The following is a 20825-nucleotide window of genomic DNA, read 5'->3' as shown; positions in this document are numbered from 1 at the left end:
TAATTTTCTGTTTGTGGAAACAATTTTTATTTCATTTACTTTACTTTAAAATTCCTTTTTTTAAATCCCAATATAAAAGTACCAATCAATTTGAATTTAGAAATATTCTTATTTTCCTATCAAAGAATTTCAATAATTTTGGTTAAAATTTTGCCAAAAATATAATTTTTTTATTATGTCATATTCGCAAATAGAATTTTAGTCAACCTAATCAGTTTCAACTCTAAAGAAACCTTTTGAACAGCAATTTGGAGTGAGAAATGGTTTTCATAGTTACTTATTTGAAATCATTTGTTTTATAAAAAAGTATTCATATTCTATTCAGCTGTGAAACAAAATAATAGCTTAAAAAATCTGTTGCACTTTATAAGTACACATTGTTCGTAAATTGTATAATCAAAAGTATAATCAAAACGGTTTGGATAACATTTTTAAGATAATCATTAAGCTAAACACTAATACTAGGGTTTGGTTCTTGTTCGCTTAGTTCCTGATCCTAGCCCACGCGTCCAGACCACTTACCGCCGGTCGCCCTTGAGGCCACCTCGTCCTCCGCCTCCTCGGCCGCCGCGAGTGCCCGGTTTCGTTGTCGTTTGGGGAGCACTGGTGGCTGCCGGGGCAGGAGCTGTGGTCGCGGGGCCCTGGGCAGCGGGAACGCCTGAAGCGGCGGCCACCACGGGCTGCGGAAGGCCAGTAGAACCGCCCTTTGCGGGAAGACCTGCAGCACCACTTCCAGTCGGAAGTCCCGTCGGAGGAACTGTTGCCAATTGGCCACCAGGATTGGCCACCGCCTGCTGCTCCACCCGCTTTGGCTCGCTCATGTTGAGCGTCTCGTTGAAGATCATGCAGTATTCACCGATCTTGAATACCTCGCCGTTCTTGCCGGAGTACAGGGTCAACGAGTGTCTCCAGATGGAGGCGTAGCCCTTGGTCAGTCTCACTATATCACCGGGGGCTATCAGCTTTCCCGGCTCGTCCCAAATCGAGACATTTATGCAGGCCGTGGGATCGCCCACCTAAAGGGAGAAAATATGGGCTTGGAATTATTTGAATCCATGTGCGAAATGGAAAAAGTTCAACCACCTTGAAGTTCCGCACTTCGCGGTTTTCCTTTGTCACGGTGGCCACGCCCACTTCCAGGACGATGAAGATCACATTGATGTTCTTCAGGCCCGGTTTGATGTCCTTGATGGGAATGCAGTCTACGTTATACATGGTGAAATGGTAAAATGTCTTTCAAAAGTGCAGAAAATATATTTTGTTTTGGCGTCGTCTTATAGGGATGGGAGCTAACGATACTAGAGATGTGCATATAAAGTGAAATAAAGATTAAATAACCTATTCACACTTGCGTACCATTTCGATAACGATTTTTTCTAGCGCTTGTTTTAAAATTTCAGACATTATACTCATCGGAAAAATTTAGTTATTGTTAGGATTTACATATTAAAACTACGGTTTTTGTGATTAACAGGTCAAAATGGACAGTAGGCTTTATTACCGTTTCTTCTTTTAAGAAACTATAAACTAATTTCACGGGCGCAGGAATGGGGGTTTTAATAGCTATAAACCTAAAACGCAAAACACCTAAACACAAAATTTGTTCTGAAACCCCCTCAACCCTGTGATGGCTACGCCACTGCACTACAAATAATTTAATAATTTTTATTTTATCTCCAGCATTTAATGTTGTTGGTATTACATTTTTTAATTTATTACCAGATAACAAGTGACTACGTATTTGACTGGGGCGCCAAAGCAATGGGGACTTTAACGAGATCATGACTCACAGAAGAAGATATCTAATAATTTGTACCGCAATAATACATTTATGGAATAGGGTTATTGACTGCTAATATCGACCTCTAATTAAAAGCAACCAAAGAATTCGAAAAATATATCGCAACGTAATTTTAAAAAAAAACTCATTCAATAATATATGTATAAGGAAACAAAGCGACCTTAACTCTAACTACACCTTAAGTAGAATACAATTATCTATAAAAAAAATATATAAAATCTGTTTTTAAAATGACTTGTCCTGTGTGACTATCGTAACAAAATTATTAAAATATTACAAAATAAAAAAAATTAATGTACTGTAATTATGAATATGAATTACGATTTAATTATTACACAATTTGGAAAAAGCTAGTTTTATTAATTTCAGAAAATTTTGGAGTTACAGCCATTTCGACCACAATGTGTGTGTCAAAGCAATCTAATTTTTACATCTCTTGAGTGTGTTATTTTTTTTAATCTGATAAAGAATGTTTGTTTCTTAAAAAAGTTTTGCGCAGTGTTAGAGGTATTTTTTTGCTGATTATTATATAATCGTTTTACATTTTTGAAATTAAATAAGGTCAACAAAGTTAGGAATGATTGTTATACGATATTGACTAAGCTCTTTAACTTATAACAACCAAATGTGTCATATCAAGTTTCTTGGGAAAAAAGAAATAGGAAGATCAAATATGCTTATCAACCAAATGGCAGGGTCTTTAAAAAGCAGCAAATAAATTGGGGTATCAGTGCTTTATCAAGTTTCAACATCAGCGGTTCTTCACAATGTTCAGATCCACGACAATATTTTTGTGTGCCTTTTTTGTACTGGGTCTTAAAGGATCCTTGACAGGGGCCCAGGAGGGTAGGCGCTACGTGTGTTTATTATCGGACCCGGCGAATCAATGCAGTGCATACTGCGTTTCCGCTCTACAACCAGTGATCGATCACCTCAAAAAGGAGCAGCAGGATTGGAGTACCTGCGAAGTGAAGACCAATGAGACTCTGATGAAACTAGATCGTGTGGAAAACCAGGTTACGGCGACTCAACTCCAAATAGAAAGCCAGCTAACATCCCTTCAGGCAAATTTGACGAAGGGTGTTCCACAGGATCTCGAGAAAAGACTAGACAGGATTGAAGGCAATCAGACAGCCGTACAAAGCCAATTGAAGGCTGGACAAAAGCAGACAGAAAGCCAACTGACAGCCATTCAGAAAAAACTGTCCGAAATCGAAAGGAAGCTCGTGCTGCAGAGATATCAACAGATAGGATCGCGGTATTTCTACATTGAGCACAATCTTATTGTGAATTGGAGGACCGCCGAACAGATGTGTGTTGAGATGGGCGGCCATCTTGCTGCTTTCCAAAATGATCTGGAGTACAACGCTATAACTAGGCAATTAAAGAATGAATTTTACTGGACGGGCATCAACGATCTGGCCAAACAGGGTGAATTCATATCTTTGGCATCCGGCAAGAGAGCTCCCTTTTTAAGATGGCGTAAAAACGAACCCAAGTATGACGATCCTTCCCAGCACTGTGCCTTTATCTACGGGCATGATTACGTAATGGTAGTTCGTTCTTGCACCACTCAAGCTATGCGCTTCATTTGCCAGGCAGACAATGCAGTTTAGTGAGTCAAATGTAATAAATGCGATTTTTGCCTAGGATCCTAATAAAGATAAACAAATGAGATTTGGACTTACTTTCTTAAAAATGGGGGACTTACAATACGGGTGTACGACTATGAAGTAAGATTTAAAGATTGTGAAAGTGGACGTTATAAAGGTATAGCCTAGGACGTCGAAAAAATACATATCTTTGTGCGAAATCTACGGGATGAGAACATAGTGATAGTTCTTTCTTGCACCACTGATGCTATGCACTTAATTTGCCAAGCAGACAATGCAGTTTAGTGAAGCCAATATAATAAATGCTATTTTTGCCTAATTGTGACTATTGTCACAGACACACACCTGTATCCTTATAAGGATAAACAAATGAGATGTGGACTTACTTTCCTAAAAAAATTAATAGGGGATTCACTATGAAGTAAGATTTAAAGCAATCTTACACTATTTGTAGCTGTGAAAGTGGACGTTATAAAGTTATATTATAGGGTGTCACAGAAATACATATCTTTGGGCAAAAACCGGAAAACTTGTATTGACGCACAATTACCCCGATTTTTCTCCGAAGAGATTTCTGTGACCCCGCCGACTATAAATTATTACATGTCAGAACATTGGTCGGATGGTGAAACTAATTGTATGGCTGTAAACTTTTAAGGCGAAGAAAATATTTACAATTGGTTTTACAATATTACGGTGGATAATTTTGTCCAAATGTGAAATTTACTCAGCTTTTTGGTCACAAGAATAGGGTTGCACTTCCCTAAGTGCTTTAAATGTTTGCTTTTCTTGAGACCCAGATCGTAAAATCAGATGTGAGATGTGATTGATCCCACTTGAGAGGTATTATAAGAATATTTGATTTGTTACTGTAGTAACAATTAGATTAGATAGATAGTATCTAATCTTTTCCAATAGCTTTGTAAATATTGTGCATGAAAAATCAAATGTTAATACTTTAACCTTCTAGAGGGATCAACCTTTCAATCTTAAAAAACAAACAAAACAAGGAAGAACGCTATAGTCGAGTACCTCGACTATCAGATACCCGTTACTCAGCTAAAGGCACCAAAGGAAAATGGAGATATGCAAGCAGCAAATGCGCCACCTACCGGCGGTAGACAGATTTAAGCGTTGTGGGCGTTAGAGTGGGCGTGGCAAAGTTTTTTTAGATCAATCGATAGGTATTGACGAGACCAATACATTTCAGTTTAAATTTTTTATCTAGCACGAAAATTGTGGAGTGTTAGAGTGTTAGATTGTTAGATTGTTAGAGTGGGCGTGGCAAACTTTTTTTAGATAAATCGATAGGTATTGATGAGACCAATACATTTCAGTTAACATTTTTTATCTAGTATAAAAATTGTGGGCGCCACAGATTTGGGCGGTTTGTGGGTGTTAGAGTGGGCGTGGCATATTCGCGTAACAAACTTGCGCTGCGCTTAAGCCTACGGAATCTAAATCTGAAATCCCGTTTCTCTATCTTTGATATTTTCCGCGATATCCGCGTTCATATTTACGATTTTTTGAAGTTTGTGGGCGGTTTGTGGGCGTTATAGTGGGCGTGGCAAACTTTTTTTGGGTCAATCGGTAGGTATTGATGAGAACAACACATATCAGTTAAAATTTTTATTCTAGCATCAAAACTGTAGGATCCACAGTTTTGGGCGGTTTGTGGGCGTTAGAGTGGGCGTGGCACTCTTTTGAAATAAACTTGCGCTGCGCAAGAATCTCAGGAATCTGCATGCCAAATCCCAGTATTGTAGCTCTTATAGTTTTCGAGATCTCAGCGTTCATCCGGACAGACGGACAGACGGACAGACGGACAGACGGACAGACGGACATGGCTAGATCGACTCGGCTAGTGATCCTGATCAAGAATATATATACTTTATGGGGTCGGAAACGCTTCCTTCTGCCTGTTACATACTTTCCGACGAATCTAGTATACCCTTTTACTCTACGAGTAACGGGTATAAAAATTACTATCTGACTATTACTGTGTTTATGCTATGTCTATTTCATGAAATCAATTGACTATGAATTCAGTCCCAATGTAGGAAATGTTGAAACACAGCCTACTTCACAGCCTACTACTCTATAGAGCTCTATATCAAAATTAAAAAATTTGACAGCTTTACTAATATCATTTCATGAATTTGTCTGTGTTGTATAAACAGGGGCTATTATAATTTCATGTATTGGAGAATGCATGAAATTCATAGCACAAATTGTATCACAAAATGGAAAAATAATGACCAGTTCTATCGAAGGAATCGGGATATTCGACTCTATAACTATACTATACTATAACTATATTACTCGATAACAGGGCAAAGAAAAGTCTTGAAAATTTTAAAATTTTTGGAGAAATAGGCTTTAATATGTTTATATTATACAAAATGCATTGCAAGAGTATAAAAAATAATAAATTCAAAATGTGTTTAAGCCTAGTACTCACATCGACGAAAACCGCGAGCTAACCATAGGAGTGAGCGAGAGGCAAACAGGCGGCTAAAGGTTTTCGTCGGGTCTGTTTTTCAGCGCGGTACTCAGATGAGCTAAGGAAATACCAGAAAAAATACCAGATTTCGAGAGTGAATTTTCGATGAACGCCGTTAGCCGCGGCCCAAAGAATAAGAAATTTAATCTTTGGCGGTGTTCGTGCAGAAGCGGTGGGAATTTACAAATTTTAAATGGAAGAAAAGCACCAAAAACGGTTAAAGGAGGTCTAATCCAAGCTGTTGCCCATTATTGTGGGATTTGACCGACATTGAGCAATACCACAACAGGGGCAAATCCGCATAATAGTTGAAGTGCTGGAGGAGATCCAGTAGAGAATCCCAGAATCCTCTCTACATGGACATCCTGCCGGGCGTGTCCTGGCAGAGAAAGTAAGATCTAGCCAAAATAATTTGGTTGCGTTTTACTAATAGAAGTATCCTTTCAGCAGAACCACCAGTAATATGATCTCCGAAGACCTCTCCATTAGGACTCCGTACACCATAATCACCAGCTACTTGGCAGCTTAAGCGGAGCTGGAGGACGCGCTGGCTTCTACAGGGAGGAGGAAAATAGGGCGCCCGCTAAGGAACAGTTGGAGAAGTTATGTCCAGCCACTGCCAGGATGTTGGGCGACTTCCTGCAGCATCAGCGGATCAACCCTGTTCCCAATCCGGCTCCCACTTCCTCAAGGTCCAATATGTCTATTGGGACTCGGAGCTGGACTGCGGTGGCGCGGGAAAGATGGCGAAGCATCCGTGGAACGAAAAGGATGCTTTAAACAACTAATTTACATAAATAAAAACATTCGTTGAACATTCCATCTATTTTTAATTGAATTTCTTTGTGTACCAGCAGACTGCTCCTTTTTAAATTTCTTCAATTGTTTGGTTTTTCGTTTGGCAACAAACCCAGCTGCTTGTCAGTAAGACAATGCTACATGCATTGCGGGTGAACTTTGAAAACTTCGGTCACACTACAAAGAATAAGATTTTTCGACTAGTGAAACTCTTAGCCGATCTGAGTACTAGGCTTTACCTTGAGCTGCTTAAGTACTGCACATCTCTAGCCCACAACTGACTGTAAAACTATCGATAATTCTCGCCGATATCCGTGGCATTCCCCTCGCCACCCACCTCTGGTCACTCTAATCAAAACAATAAAAAAACAAGGGTTTTTGTGTACGAAAATCTAAAGACTTTCTGTGCGCTTAAAAAATGGCCTTGGAGTCCGGCAGCAGCAGCTCGGAGTCAGGCAGCTCCTCCACCAGTGGATCCTCCAGCGGATCGGAGACGGGCAGCAGTTCGGACACAGATTCCAGCAGTGCGACGCCCGAGGAGAAGCCATCCACGAATTCATCCGCCAAATCTCAGACGCAAACGCAACAACAAACGAATTCCGGGAATGCACCGAGAAGAAAGCCAGCTCCTCCAGCTGCGGAAGAGAAATCCAAGGCACCTGCACCGTCCTCCAGCAAAAAGGTGGCCAATCCCCCGAAAAGCAGACTTTCCAGCGACGACGACGAGGAGGAGGACTCTGCGCCACCAGTCAAGAAGAACGCCCGCTCCCTGGGCAGTTCCACGGTAACGGCGGCAGCTGCAGCCTCGTCGGCCAAAAGAAAACCCCCTACATCGGCCAACAAACCCAGCAATCCGGCCAACAAACCGAGCAATGCAACCAACAAACCCGGCAATCCTCCCCAGCGTTCGGCTAACAACAACAACAACAGATCCCTGGAGAATGGCGAGGGCAAGCGACCGTCGCTCTCCTCCTCATCGAACAGCACGGATGACTCCATGAAGATCGTCAAGAACGGACGCAAGGTTCCCCTGAAAATGGCCAGCACGGTAAGGCCCAAACAAGTCAGGGGAAAACTGCCGCCGGCCAAGAAAAACGGCGGAGGACCGGTGATCAGCAGCGACGGGAGCTCTGGATCGGAGAGTGGGTCCAACTCGGGCGACGATTCAAGCTCAGGGAGCGACTCGGAGGGCAGCGACTCCAGCAATTCCTACAGCTCACAGCCCGTCAAGGGGGGAACCAAAGGTAAACGGGGACCACTGTTTGTTGCCCTTCATGAAGTATAAATAATTTGGAGAAATGTATCTAATTATACTTACTTTCGTTCCCATAGGCAAACGGAGCGGAGCAACTAAGATCCAAAACTCTGACAGCGAAGAGGAGCGCAAAGACAAGGCCAATCCCATGAGGAAACTCACAAGGTCGCTCAGCATGCGAAGGACCAAACAGCAGCCCAAACAGGATACGTATTCCGAATCTGATGGGGACCTGGACGATGACAAAATGCTGATATCCAAAAGTCCCGCCAAAAAGCCAGCTCCCTCGAATTTGAATGCCAGCAAGAGCAAGGTGAAACGAGAATCCATTGGAATCAGCAGTGGAGTCCTGAGCTCCATTAAGTCCCGACCCGTGTCACCTATAACGCAAACGGAGAAGAAGTGTCCCATCGAAGGGTGCGATTCATCCGGGCATCTGAGTGGCAACTTGGACAAGCACTTTCTGTCGGATGCCTGTCCCATTTACCACAACATGTCTGCCTCCGAGTGCAAAGAGCGGGCTAATGAGAGGAAACTGAGGAATGAGCAGCGGCTAAAGATGCCGGTCAACATTGTGACGGCCCCGGGTAATCAGCTCACCAATCTTAAGACCCTCTCGCCCGAGCAACGCGAATATCTGGCAAAAATTCGCGAATCCAGAGCTAACTTTAGGCCGGCCAATAGCAATTTTCTGGACTCCAAGGTGAGTCTAGTTATTTATAGTCTGAATTACTCATGTCTTAAAAATTTTGTTTGTACTGGAAGTATAAAAGAACTACTAAACAACTCGTGTCATCTTTGATTCCTCAGGTGAAGCTCGAAAAAGACGTCCAGGACGAGGACCGAGAACCAAATCTGTCTGGCCTGGTGCCCGACTATGATCTGCAATTGTTCCGGGAAGCGCAAGCTCAGGCCTCCGAAAGGATCGAAGACGAACTCAAGGACCTGCCTGTGGGCAAGGGCATAAAGTAAGCGTTTTAAAAAATCAGCAGGTTTTAAATATATTTCAACACCTACTTATAACCACAGGTATATCAGCATGGGCAAATACAAGATGAAGGTATGGTACCAATCGCCGTATCCAGACGATGCCGCCCGCCTGCCCAAAATGTATATCTGCGAGTTCTGCCTGCGCTACCAAAAATCAGAGACTGGCATAAAGCGGCACGCCGAGAAATGCGTCTGGCGGCATCCGCCGGGCGATGAGATATACCGCAAGGGAAAACTGCAGGTGTGGCAGGTGGACGGAAAGCGTTACAAGCAATATTGCCAGCATCTGTGTTTGCTGGCAAAGTTCTTCCTGGATCACAAAACCCTTTATTACGATGTAGAGCCCTTCCTTTTCTACATTATGACGCTGGCCGATGTGGATGGATGTCATATAGTCGGTTATTTTAGCAAGGTGAGTGTTTAAAAAGGTGTTTTTTTAGTATAATCGAATGTTGTCACAAATTATAATATTTAATTATAATAAACATCGCGCACGTTTATTTAAAAAGAGTTTTTTTCCGATAATTTAAATATAATATTGAAATTTTAATACTACACAAATAATTGATTTCTTAACATTAACTGGCTTAGGAAATCCTTAAAGAATTAATAGCTCTTCTTATTCTCTACTCAGCAATTTAAATTTTTTACTAAATTATTAAATAAATCTTAAATGAGATTTAAAAAAACGTTAATCGTTTATAAAGTGTTTAGAACTTTTACATCGCAATTTAAAGAAATGCTTCATAATTGAAGTCTGTTGAGCCCTTTCCGCAATCCAGGTTTCTTCAAAAAACTACAATCAGAGCCGGAAAAGTTCATCCTACTCAAATGACTTCGGTTCCTAATTGCTTATAATTTTAATAGTCACGCCCAGAATATTTCCGAACTTTTATGGCTATTCCCCAGCATAAAATTGAATAATAACATTTTACAGTTTTATGATTCCTTTATGTCTGGAGACGGAATAGAGATGCGAGGAATGTAGAACCGGGCATCCCAGGCTCCGAATGGCAGCCACAGCCCATGTACGATACATATGTACGGCTAACCAGACTATATGGTTGTATTCAGATCCAGACAGTGGGCCCTGCCTTGACCATGCCCACCAAAAACCAGATGATTTTTCCTTTTTTTCCCTTTTTTTTTGTCAACGTTTTCGGGTAAATAAGCAACAGACAGAGAGAAACTGGGAGAGAAAACGAGAGAGAGTCATTTCCCCTGGCTTTAAAAAGCAGCCACGGTTTCTTGACCTCCCCCTGAATATACGGAATATTGTACGGGCCCGGGAATACGTTCACGGGTTTTGGGATCCCACCTCCCGCTTTTGCAGTTTTACTGCAGAATGCAGAAAGTTTTTGGGCGCTGGCAGAGACTGGGTTTGTGTTACAAATTGCGCATGTCGTTGGCTGTTGCTGCAGCTCCTCATCCGGCTGCTCCCGATGCTCCTGCTGATACTGCCCCTCTTTTGAACTCCTTTGTGACCCCTCCACAATGCAGCTGGCGCAGCATCCCGAGTCAGTCAGAATTTTGGAGTTTCTACACATACTACAAGTTTGCATATATTTACTACGTTCATGCTAGGACATTCATAGATTGGTTAGGTAGTAAGCCGAAATGAGCCTGCTTATATGTCTGTGGGTAGTTTTTAAAAATATATATTTACAAAAGGGAGAAATGTAAGCCCATTTTGAAACTCAGCTTATATAAATTATATTATTTGGAAAACCCAGTCTTTTGGTTGATTACTAGAAGTTAATCCTATAACTTCTATATACTATTCTATAACTAAAAATGATCATGTAGTATTATAAAACGCCTTAGAAAACTATTATTATTTCCACTCGGAACAGCCATCTTCCTTCAAGATATTATAATAATAATGTAAACCCATTTCGAAACTGAACTTATTTAAATTATCTTGTTTGGAAAAACCTATCTTATGGTTGGTTACTAGAAGTTCTTGAATTAAAAAATAATCTTATAGTATTATAAAACGCCTTAGAAAACTATTTTATTTCCACTCGGAACAGCCATCTTCCTTCAAGATATTATAATAATTCAATTGAATATTAACTTAGGACTATTTTTATTTTGCACAAAACAAAGTAAGGAGTCTGTCCCAGTTATTAGCTCTATTTTGAAATCATCCATGGGTCTATAAAAAATTTGTATTACAATATAGATCATAAAAATTATTTCCAAAATCACGACATTGCATTCCCAGACTAGGCTTCGCATAAACTCGAGTAGGGTCCAACCCTTCTCATCTGGCAGTGATAATTTTCGGCAATCCTTTGTCCTGCAGTTAACCTCCAACTCTCCGACTTGAAAACGGGGTCCAGACAGCAGCCAGACACCGAGGATTGGAGCAGGGAGGCCGATTGGCAGGCAGGGCACGCTGCTCCGATGCTCCAATGCTCGGATGCTGTGGGATGTGGACTGCGGGCTGCGGGCTGTGCGTTGGACACGATTGAGGTCGTGCACCTCTGGGCCGGGTCCGGGAATTGCTGCTTCTGCGTCTGCGCCTGCTCCACAAACAGCGGTTGCCCGGGCCCAGGAAACCGGTGGCGAGGGATCTGGTGCTGCCGGGGGATCAGATTGGGAAACAGGGACTCCTCCGCTATGTGGTTGCGTTCCCAGACATCAAGGCAGACAAAGGAAAAACGAGCAAAAAGCAGACCTCAGAAAACAAAAACCGGGCGTACTACAAAGGGAAAATCAAAATGAAAAACCCGCAGAGTACATAAATGAATTTCCGAATTGTTGCCAGATTCCAGATCCCACACACAGCAATTAAAATGGGAATAACTTTTAAAGGCAACTTTTTGCTATTATCAAAAATATTCTTAGGAATAGACAATAAGATCGACTAGAAAGATCTTGTTTAATATCATATTCTTGTATAGTAGAAAGAAGTTTATTAACTTGTAGTTATAAAGATAATATTTATACATTTTTGTCAAGAAATTTAACCTTATATATCACCTACTAGTTTTGAAATCTCCCTACAGTTTCCATTATAAAAACTCTTTATAGCAGTGTAAAAATTAAACCCTTCTTTTCTGTCCCTAATAAACTGTTAGGATTCCTAAGTTTTTAACAATTGTACTTAAGTACTTAAACCCTTTATGGGAATTTTATAAATTCTTAGAAGCGACATTTTTGCTCTGTGCGTTCTCCATGGGATTGTTTTTTTGGCAATGACCGTGAGAAGAGGAGAGGGCTTGGCATGGCTATATCCATGTACGAGTCGGTCTGGCCCGGGTATATATCCCGATCCCCCAGTTAATGGTCCTCGTCCTGTTCCTGCACCAGCTATATGCGTATGTTTATATATTTACGCACAGTTCTCTCGCTATTTTGGCCATCTCTTTCCCGCAAATGTAGCCATCTCTCTCTATCTCTCTCTCAGTGTCTCTGGTGCTGCCTGTCTATCGATTCATTTAATTTTGCTGGTCATTGAACTGCCGAAAAAAGCCAAAAGCGACAGATGAATGTTGCCATCATCTCTGCCACTTGGAAAGGCCCCCATTTCCCCTCATCTTTTGTCTGGAAAATGTCTGTCTGATCCCCCAACTCTGGTGGTTTCCCCCTCTTTGAAAACCCCTTCTTCCCGGAATTCACCCATCTCATCGGCTGATTTTTCCCACTCCTTTTCCGTCTGCCATTGTTCTTGAATGTTTGTAATTGATTCAATTTTAATAATATGTACGCTTAACCTTTGCTTACTTTTACCGGGATTAGCGGAATTCTTAAGTGGCCGCAGGCTAATATCTGGTTTATGTATTTTTTCTGAATTATTTAATAACTTTAAACTCTTTACCTTTATCTTTACAGCATATTCCTTTCCTGCAGGAGAAGAATTCGTTTTACAATGTTTCCTGTATTTTAACATTGCCGCCATATCAGAGGAAGGGTTATGGAAGACTACTTATCGATTTCAGTAAGTTACAATCATTATAAACAAGGTTCTTGAAAAATCAGAAAGCAAAAGATAGCCCCAAGTTGAGGATGCTAAGAAAATGTATAGTGTTTTTAATCGTTTGTACAAAAAGTTTTTAAGATTCATTAAATAACATTTGTGTATTTTCAATTCAACGTTCCTTAAATATTTTTCTTAATCTTTAATTGGCCACTTAGCATATGAAATAATAATTTTAATATTCCCTTCCAAAATTTTAAAAAGTTTATAATTTTTTAAAATTTATTTTGGATAACAAATAATATTGATAAAAACTGTTTCTCGTTTGGAGATATACGTAAAAATTTGAGCTTAAAATATGATCTTTTTGGTCAGTTTACTTAAACATTTCCTATAAAACTTACATTGGCAAACAACTCTATTGCTGTTAGGTTCTAAAAGGATTGTTCCAATTTAATTAATCACAAACTGTTAAGATTCCCAAAAATCCCTTATCCTCCTAGTTATCAAATCTCTTAAAAATGTCTTTACTAAAGCAATCAAAAGGTTCCAATTAAATTTTTCTGATCATTTATCTGCTCAATTCTTGAAATGGAACTCCAAAGTGATCTTGAAAATCATATATCAATTTCATATGTTGGATAGAGTGGTTGGGATTCCACTGAAATTGGGCTTAAATGAGGCTTGTTAGTGAAAAGTATATTGCCCACTAAAATTTTCTGGCTTTATTGAATCTTTGTTCCTCTTCTTTCTTTCTTCACTGAGTCATGGGTGTGTGTGTGTGTTGGATGTGCAGGTGTGTGTGAAATATAATCATCATTGCATGAGAAAAGCCAAACATGAAAGAGACTTTGCCTCAGCTTTCCAATTGCAGTTTTCCCCCACCTCCTGCGCCTCTTCTTCTTCTTCAGGTGCAGAACATGCAATTTCTGCATCAATTAAACGTAGACACACACAGGTGTACTGCTGCATATCGCATAAGTAATTTTAAGCGGCTGCAACGAAAATTGTTTAAAATTAATCCAAGTCTACAGACAAGACAATAAAAAACCTACAGCCAACCCACAAAAAAATAGGTAGCTAAGTATAAAAATTATAAAAAAAAGGAATTGCCCTGTCGGCGAAGAGAGGGACATGGGGAGAGGGGGCAAAGACAAAGAGAGTCTTGAGTCATACATTTACATTCGCAATGGCGTCGACGTCGGCAGCGACGCCGGCAGAGGCGACGGCGGTGTCTATGTAAAGTCAATACATGCAATGCCATGGGTGTGGAAAAGGGGTGAAAGGGGGCCAGGGGGGTTGGGCGGTAATGAACGAACGAAAGAGCGAGCGAAACGACATTGACCTTACACAGACACACGCGAAAGCCCACAGACACAAAACCAAGTGCCGGCCGGCAAAAAGAGTAATGGTCAAAGAGAGAGAGGGGGAGAGAGAGATACATCTGGAGAGCGAGTAAGGTGCACAGAAAATAATTGATTAATCTAATCTATCCTAAGAAAATCTGGATTATTAAAAATGTTAATGGGTTTAAAGTCGGGTTTTTTGCTTTTATTGTAGACAGATTCTTGTTTACTTTTTTGGGTAAGCTTTCAGCATCGAAAACAGTATTTCAGTCAGTATTTAGTCAATATATACTTCTTAATTCAAATTTATTTGTAAAATGTGCTACTTTATATTCAGAAATGTAGTTGGGATTACGTTATTTTCATCTTGAACTGCTTTTTAAAATACTTGGTCCGTTTCAAAAGTCCTTGTTTTGAGCCTTTATAAGCATTTATTTCTCTATTTTCTATAAATATCTAAACATCACTTAAGGTAACTTTAAAATAACTAACCATTTTTTAGCCTTTACCATTTTGGTATTGGATTCGCAAGTAAACAAAACCTAACCAAATCTAATCCACGAAACGATACTGACCTACCAAAACGTAAACCAACCTTTAGACCACATGAAACCTCTTTGTTATAATTTTCAAAACTACTTTATTCGTTAGTTTTGGTACATTTAAGTACCCACGTACCCCACAAAGACTGATTAATAATTGAATAATTTCATAAATTGCTTTTAAATCATTTAAAAATTATTTTGTTGTATGTACGAGCGAACGGGTCGGCGTGCAAATCATTTTCGTCATCATTAACTGAAATTGGTTATTTTGCACATGGCAGGTGGAAGGAACTCTTGCAGACAGAGACAGACAGGGGTTAAGTTAACCCACCAGCCCCCCAAAAATCAAACAATCCCAACCATGTGTGTTGGAGCGGGATGGCCATAGAGCATTTATGTCCAGGTGTAATAAATGCAGCACGCAAAATGCAAATGAGGGGGCCAAATTTAAAGGGGCGCTCAAGGGTTGCCACCTACTGCATTAATTAATGAAACTTTCTAAAAACCCACAAACAAAATTCACCCGAGTTGCCAAAAATATACAAGACGTGCCGCGCTTAATGTTTTTTGCTTTTATCTTTTGGGAGTCCCGCATAAGCAACGTACCCACAAAAACACACATGTACAGTCTTACTTCGACCAGCTAAACTTTGCAAGACTAATAATCATAATATAATAAGCGGTCTTATAATATTATTTTCTTCTTGTTTAATGTTTTCTAATTTTCGTCTATAATTTAAAAAACCTACTTAAGGGTTCTTTAAAAAATATTCTTATACATTATGCAAATTAAGATGTATCTTTAAGATATTCAAGATGAATATTTATAGGAAAAAACTTCCAGCAGAAAAATTAGCTGTTAATATGCTACAAAATGGTATTTACATTAAATTATTGTTTCTTCTTTTTTATGTGAATAATATTTTTAGAATCCAGAATTGACTTCGAGAATAATGCGAACTAACTCAATATCTTTTCGATATAAATATTTAATACACATGTTCGATTTATGGAAGTTTGACTGTAGATGAAATTTAGCAGACACAACAACACCAGAAGAGCAACAAAAACAACAACTGTTGGCGGCAGACAACAAAGGTCAGGACAGGTCACAATGAAAGGGCGTCGTCCTCTTTGGCGGGCACAAAAGAGCGAGTAACGGTTACTCTCTCTCTGGCTTCTCTCGCTGCTCATTACTCACTGGTTTCCACACTCTTGTATCTGCCCAAAGAACAAGAAAAAGTACATAGAAATAATAATTAGAGCCTTGCTAATTTGAGTTAAAGTCGCAGTCGCCGTCCTCTTTTTGCGCATTTAGCGTAGATTTTCGTTCTTTAACTCATTACTGTTCGTTCGCAGCGCCTGTGGGTATGCAACAACAATGTTGCTGCGTCAGCGACGAGTGTGCGCGTGCGAGCGAGAGCGCAAATGTGCGAATCAAAATGGATCGATAAAGTCGTCTCGACGTTTCCACCCACACTCCCCCTTTCGCTTGCACCAGCACCGCTCACCCGTCTCGCCGCTCCTGGATTTATCGCGGCGAGAAGGAAGACGAAGGGAAGGAGCGAGACGAAGTGCGGCACAAAGAAATCAAAGTGCCACCCGAAAACGCCCTCTTGTGGCCAGAAGTCGCGACAGGAGCAGGACAAGGGGGGCTGCCCCTCGAAATGAATAAAACAGTGCGCACAGTGGGGCGGATCCAGTGTGTTGTGGAGGTGATGAGCATATTTTTCCTAGTCGAAAAGTCGAAATTAACGAGAAAACTCTGATTGTGTTACAATTGGAATCCAAACGTTTTAATTGTATTTCTAAATAATGAATATATTTTTCTCGAATCGATCTGGGCCAGCGGTCTCGTTCTCTGCCGACACACGTACATTGTACTTAAGCGGTTGTCACACATACATCAATGAAGTGTCTCAAATGAGAAAAAAAATGTCATTGTATTATGTATCGATGATCTATCCAATTTAAAATTTAATGTATAACTATAACACACCATTTGAATATTCGTCTACTATTCTTTCCGACTACAACATTTCAAAATATTTCCAAAAAGTAAAGGTTTGATATTTGCTATTATTTTATGATTCTACAATATAAACAGTCTTAGCTTAACTTTTTCTAATTCACTTTTGTTCCACTGTGCTCAGTCGTGCAATACGCGAAGCTTGCCTTTGCTTGTGTGCGTTCAACCCTGCGCTCGTCCAGTCAGTCAACAGGATTCTTCCCCCTGCTCTGCCCCTTTCTTCTGCTATCTTTCCCGTTCTCTCATTTTGCCTTCTCAGCTGTGTCTGCCGTCTGCCATTGAGTGAGTCCTGCTCTTCCATTTTCCTCTCCCGTTGCTCCACAGCTGGTGTCATGGGTGCATCAAAGGGGGTTTTTTTGACAAAAAAAGGAAAGGCAGTCGTTACTCTAACCAATTCCAATTCTCAAACTCGTATTTTCTATAGTCGTTTCGTTGATTACAAAATATATTTTTAACTTATAAGTAACGTCTTATTAAAACCAAAGAAGGGATTTGATTTCTTTTCTTTTATGAACTTCAATGAGGAAGTTTACATACCGAAGTCATCATTATACTGAAAAATTACTCACGTAAAAGATCAATAACAACAAAATTATTTTAAAAAAATTTTAAAATGTTAAAAAGAAATATTTTTAAAGACAAGACGAAGTTCGTATTAAGAACATTGTATACCCCCTCCTATAATTTATTACCTTACTTACTTACACCGACTACGCCCATGTCGCCCCTCCGTCTTTGCTCCTCTCTCCCTCGGCTCCTCCGTGCCATCTCTTCTTCCACTAACTGTTTTTTTCCCGAGCCTGCCTCAGTGCATTTTGTGTTGTGTCCTCGCTCTCTCGTCCTCGTCAATTTACTTAGCTTGCACTCATTGTTGCTGTTTCTGCTCCCGCTCCCCCCTCCCCTGCTTCCCTCGGCTCTGTGTTGTTGTTGTTATCTAGAGACGGGAATTGTTGCTGCCAGACGGCCCTAGAATCCAGAATATACTGTTTTTTTGGGGTGGGTCCTTTCGGGGTGACACTGGCGTTGGGTTGAATGTACGCCAGAACGTTGCTTAAATGTGGAACCCCCCTTTGTCCCGCCCAGATCCCCTTGAATACTTTGCGGAATCCTGTCTAGACACAACACGCACACACTTAAAAACACCCACACACATACACACATGCAGGCGAGAGGGCGGGCCCAAAGTTGGTCACCATAAATAATACGCCGGAACTCGAGGAACTCCGCTTCGCCTCTATCTATAGCATACTTCTTGGGGTCTATTTTTAATCCACATCCGTATCTTTTCCGCCTTACTTGCAGGCTATCTGCTGACCCGCGTGGAGGGGAAAATCGGATCGCCGGAGAAACCGTTATCCGATCTCGGCCTGATCTCGTACCGCTCGTACTGGAAGGATGTACTTTTGGACTACCTGTGCAATCGGTCGGGGAATACGATCGCCATCAAGGACGTTTCGCAGGTGAGTTCAATGTCCTATGACCTTGGTATAAATTGAAAATGTTCATCAAAATTTAAACCTCCGAAATTTGTACTCTTATCATTTTAAAGGAATAATTTTATATGACAATTGATACATTTAAAAATTAAATAATCTTTTGTATCTTACATAACCTTGGGTTTCTAGGAAACTGCAATCTACTCATATGACATTGTGAGCACCCTCCAGGCCTTGGGAATGATGAAGTACTGGAAGGGCAAGCACATAGTCCTCAAGAAGCAGGTGAGTCTTGAGACCAAGTTCATGGGCTGTCCTTAACTGACATATACTACCTTCTAGGACGTTCTGGACGAATACGAGGAGAGGGTAAAGCGGAGAGGTACCTTCCCGAAGATCGATGACTCCTGCTTGAGATGGCAGCCTTTTATCAATATCCAGCCGAGTGCATCTCCATAGCCACGTGGTTGGAAGCATGCCAGAGCATGCTTTGCGGACGCCGATGACGATGACGAATCCTTGGCCCCGAATTCCTGACTTCAGAGATTTTATTTTTGAGTGAAGTTCTAAGTAACCAACTCTTCAATCTTCGTCAATCTTGGTAGCCTCCTGTCCTGATCACAAAGATCAGATGTCATTTTATTGCATTTATCTCAGCCGATATATGCCTTAGTGTAGAAAAATTATTGTAAACCTTTCTTTAAACCGTGATACATGAGTATATCAAGATTTACATCGATAAGAGGATGGTTTTTTAGGATCTTTTGTCTAAACTTTTTAATATTCGTTAGTAGATCTTAAGCCTAAAGTATTTGTACGTGTCTGTGTCTGTACTTGTTGGTAGTTAAGAATTGTAGTAATTAGTGACCTAAGTTACATAGTGAAATTCTCAAAACAAAAAATGCATAAAAGATAAGAAAATATACTCGGTTTACGATCAAAGCCTTGACTTGAGATTAAGATGAATCATGGAGAAACCAAAGACCCGTGGAGGAAGAGGAAGAGAGGTGAGTCAATGAGTAGAGTGTGTGTGGTGTGTATGTGGCAGCAGCGCAAAAAGTGCACACACACCAAGAAGTTCCACATTGTCGCTTCGCCCAGAGAGACAGGTGAGAGGGGAAGGTGGGAGAGGTGGGCTAGCCAGACAGGACGCGAGGGGCGGGGGTGACGCGGTGTTGCCAAAAAGCATACACATGCACCGGGGACAGCGCCGCAGAGCGGCAGAAAGCAGCAGCCAGAGAGAGCACGATGGAAAGAGAGCACAGTGGGCTGATATCCTTCAGCTTTAAGAATAAATATTTAAAGATAAAGTTAGGACTCACAACGTTAACTTTTTTTATTATCAGGGCTTTCTATTTAATTCTCATTTCAATGGAAAATGTAAGCTTAAATTCATTAAATTGAGTCATCAATTTTTGGACGTCTCTTGAAATTAAAAGGAATTTTATACAATCATACATTTTTATCTACAACGCTCATATAGATGTAAATATATCCATAAATTGGAGAATTCTTTAATTGGAAATAATTAATATTTAACTACAAGGTAAAGTTTTGTGAAGCTATAACAAGTTATTAAATTGAAAATTGTTTATATTTAAATATGTCTTCATACTTAACAATTTGACAAGCATGACAAATTCTTATTTCTAAATAAAAATACTACGACCTGCTTTCTAAAATAAATTCTTGAACAATGCTTTTCCATCTAACTGCCAAGGCTAACAAATCTTATTCCAAGAAGCTAATGATTAAAACCAAAACGTGCGTACACATGTATAGTTAGTCAGCCCAATGATAAAGAATTTTTGTGTGGGTTTTTGATAAGCTATTTGATGTGTAATTTATAAACTCCAAAGAAGACAAGACTACATAAGATTCAAGACTAACATTTAGCATCCTTGGTCGCCGAAGTTGAAGGGAACTTTCCTTTCTTTCCGAAAACTTATTGAATAACATTCTTATAACAATTAGTTAACATAAAAGGAATTTTAGAAAATAATATTATTAGTTTACCAGTTGTCTTCGATTTGGAAACTATACTGATCATTTTATAAATAAGCCCTAAAAAATGGGCGTTGTGTTTAAAGCCGCGAGTTATGTGTCAAAACCACTGTACAGAGCTTTTTGTTGCAGAATGTTTGATGGTGGTGCAGTTTTATAACAAAGGAACTTGAAATGGCTGGGAATGTATATACAGTGGATACTCGTTAAAGAGTAATACCCACTATAATGTCCACTTCTTGTTATTTCTTTATGATTGCGGAAATTAATTCTGATTTTCCTTTAGATTAGAAGATTTGTTGTGGTATTATCCTGTCTAAATAGAGAATATTTTCTTGTCAACCGTTTTCTAGAATTCAATATCGCTCGTCACTCCTAAATAAGACAAAGAAATTACAAAAAACATTAATGTAGGATTTTTAAATTAAGTTTCTAATATTTGTTAGATAGATAGATATATGTAAAAGGGCTTTACCCAAAAATATAATTTCTGTTAAATGTTTCTTTTAAATTTGTAGGTTCACTATACGGAGCGCCCACCGTACCCCCATGTGCATTTTCACCGCTGCGCGTGGCTGTG

At 40.0% G+C, this 20825-nt stretch overlaps 3 protein-coding genes across 3 annotated transcripts; 2 read left to right on the top strand and 1 right to left on the bottom strand.

Annotated features, from left to right (window-relative positions):
- Positions 1-142: 142 nt before the first annotated feature.
- On the bottom strand, positions 143-1283 carry LOC119547711 (SOSS complex subunit B homolog). Its single transcript, XM_037854686.1, has 2 exons — positions 1084-1283; positions 143-1016 (listed from the first exon to the last, which is right to left on the bottom strand). Exons 1-2 carry the CDS (start codon positions 1213-1215, stop codon positions 519-521), a joined length of 630 nt encoding a protein of 209 aa, XP_037710614.1. The 5' UTR covers positions 1216-1283; the 3' UTR covers positions 143-518.
- A 1260-nt stretch (positions 1284-2543) lies between these two features.
- On the top strand, positions 2544-3473 carry LOC119547086 (accessory gland protein Acp29AB). The gene has a single exon (XM_037853786.1). It carries the CDS (start codon positions 2569-2571, stop codon positions 3415-3417), a length of 849 nt encoding a protein of 282 aa, XP_037709714.1. The 5' UTR covers positions 2544-2568; the 3' UTR covers positions 3418-3473.
- Positions 3474-7133: 3660 nt separating this feature from the next.
- On the top strand, positions 7134-19183 carry LOC119548064 (histone acetyltransferase KAT7). Its single transcript, XM_037855150.1, has 8 exons — positions 7134-7959; positions 8048-8673; positions 8781-8938; positions 9000-9372; positions 12801-12906; positions 18108-18265; positions 18431-18526; positions 18584-19183. The coding sequence occupies exons 1-8, from the start codon at positions 7134-7136 to the stop codon at positions 18698-18700; spliced, it is 2460 nt and encodes an 819-aa protein (XP_037711078.1). The 3' UTR covers positions 18701-19183.
- Positions 19184-20825: the final 1642 nt, after the last annotated feature.

Source organism: Drosophila subpulchrella, chromosome 2L (assembly GCF_014743375.2).
Source record: "Drosophila subpulchrella strain 33 F10 #4 breed RU33 chromosome 2L, RU_Dsub_v1.1 Primary Assembly, whole genome shotgun sequence".
NCBI lineage: Eukaryota > Metazoa > Arthropoda > Insecta > Diptera > Drosophilidae > Drosophila > Drosophila subpulchrella.
The sequence above is the reverse complement of the archived record's forward strand: the minus strand, read 5'-3'. Positions and strand labels throughout refer to the sequence as shown.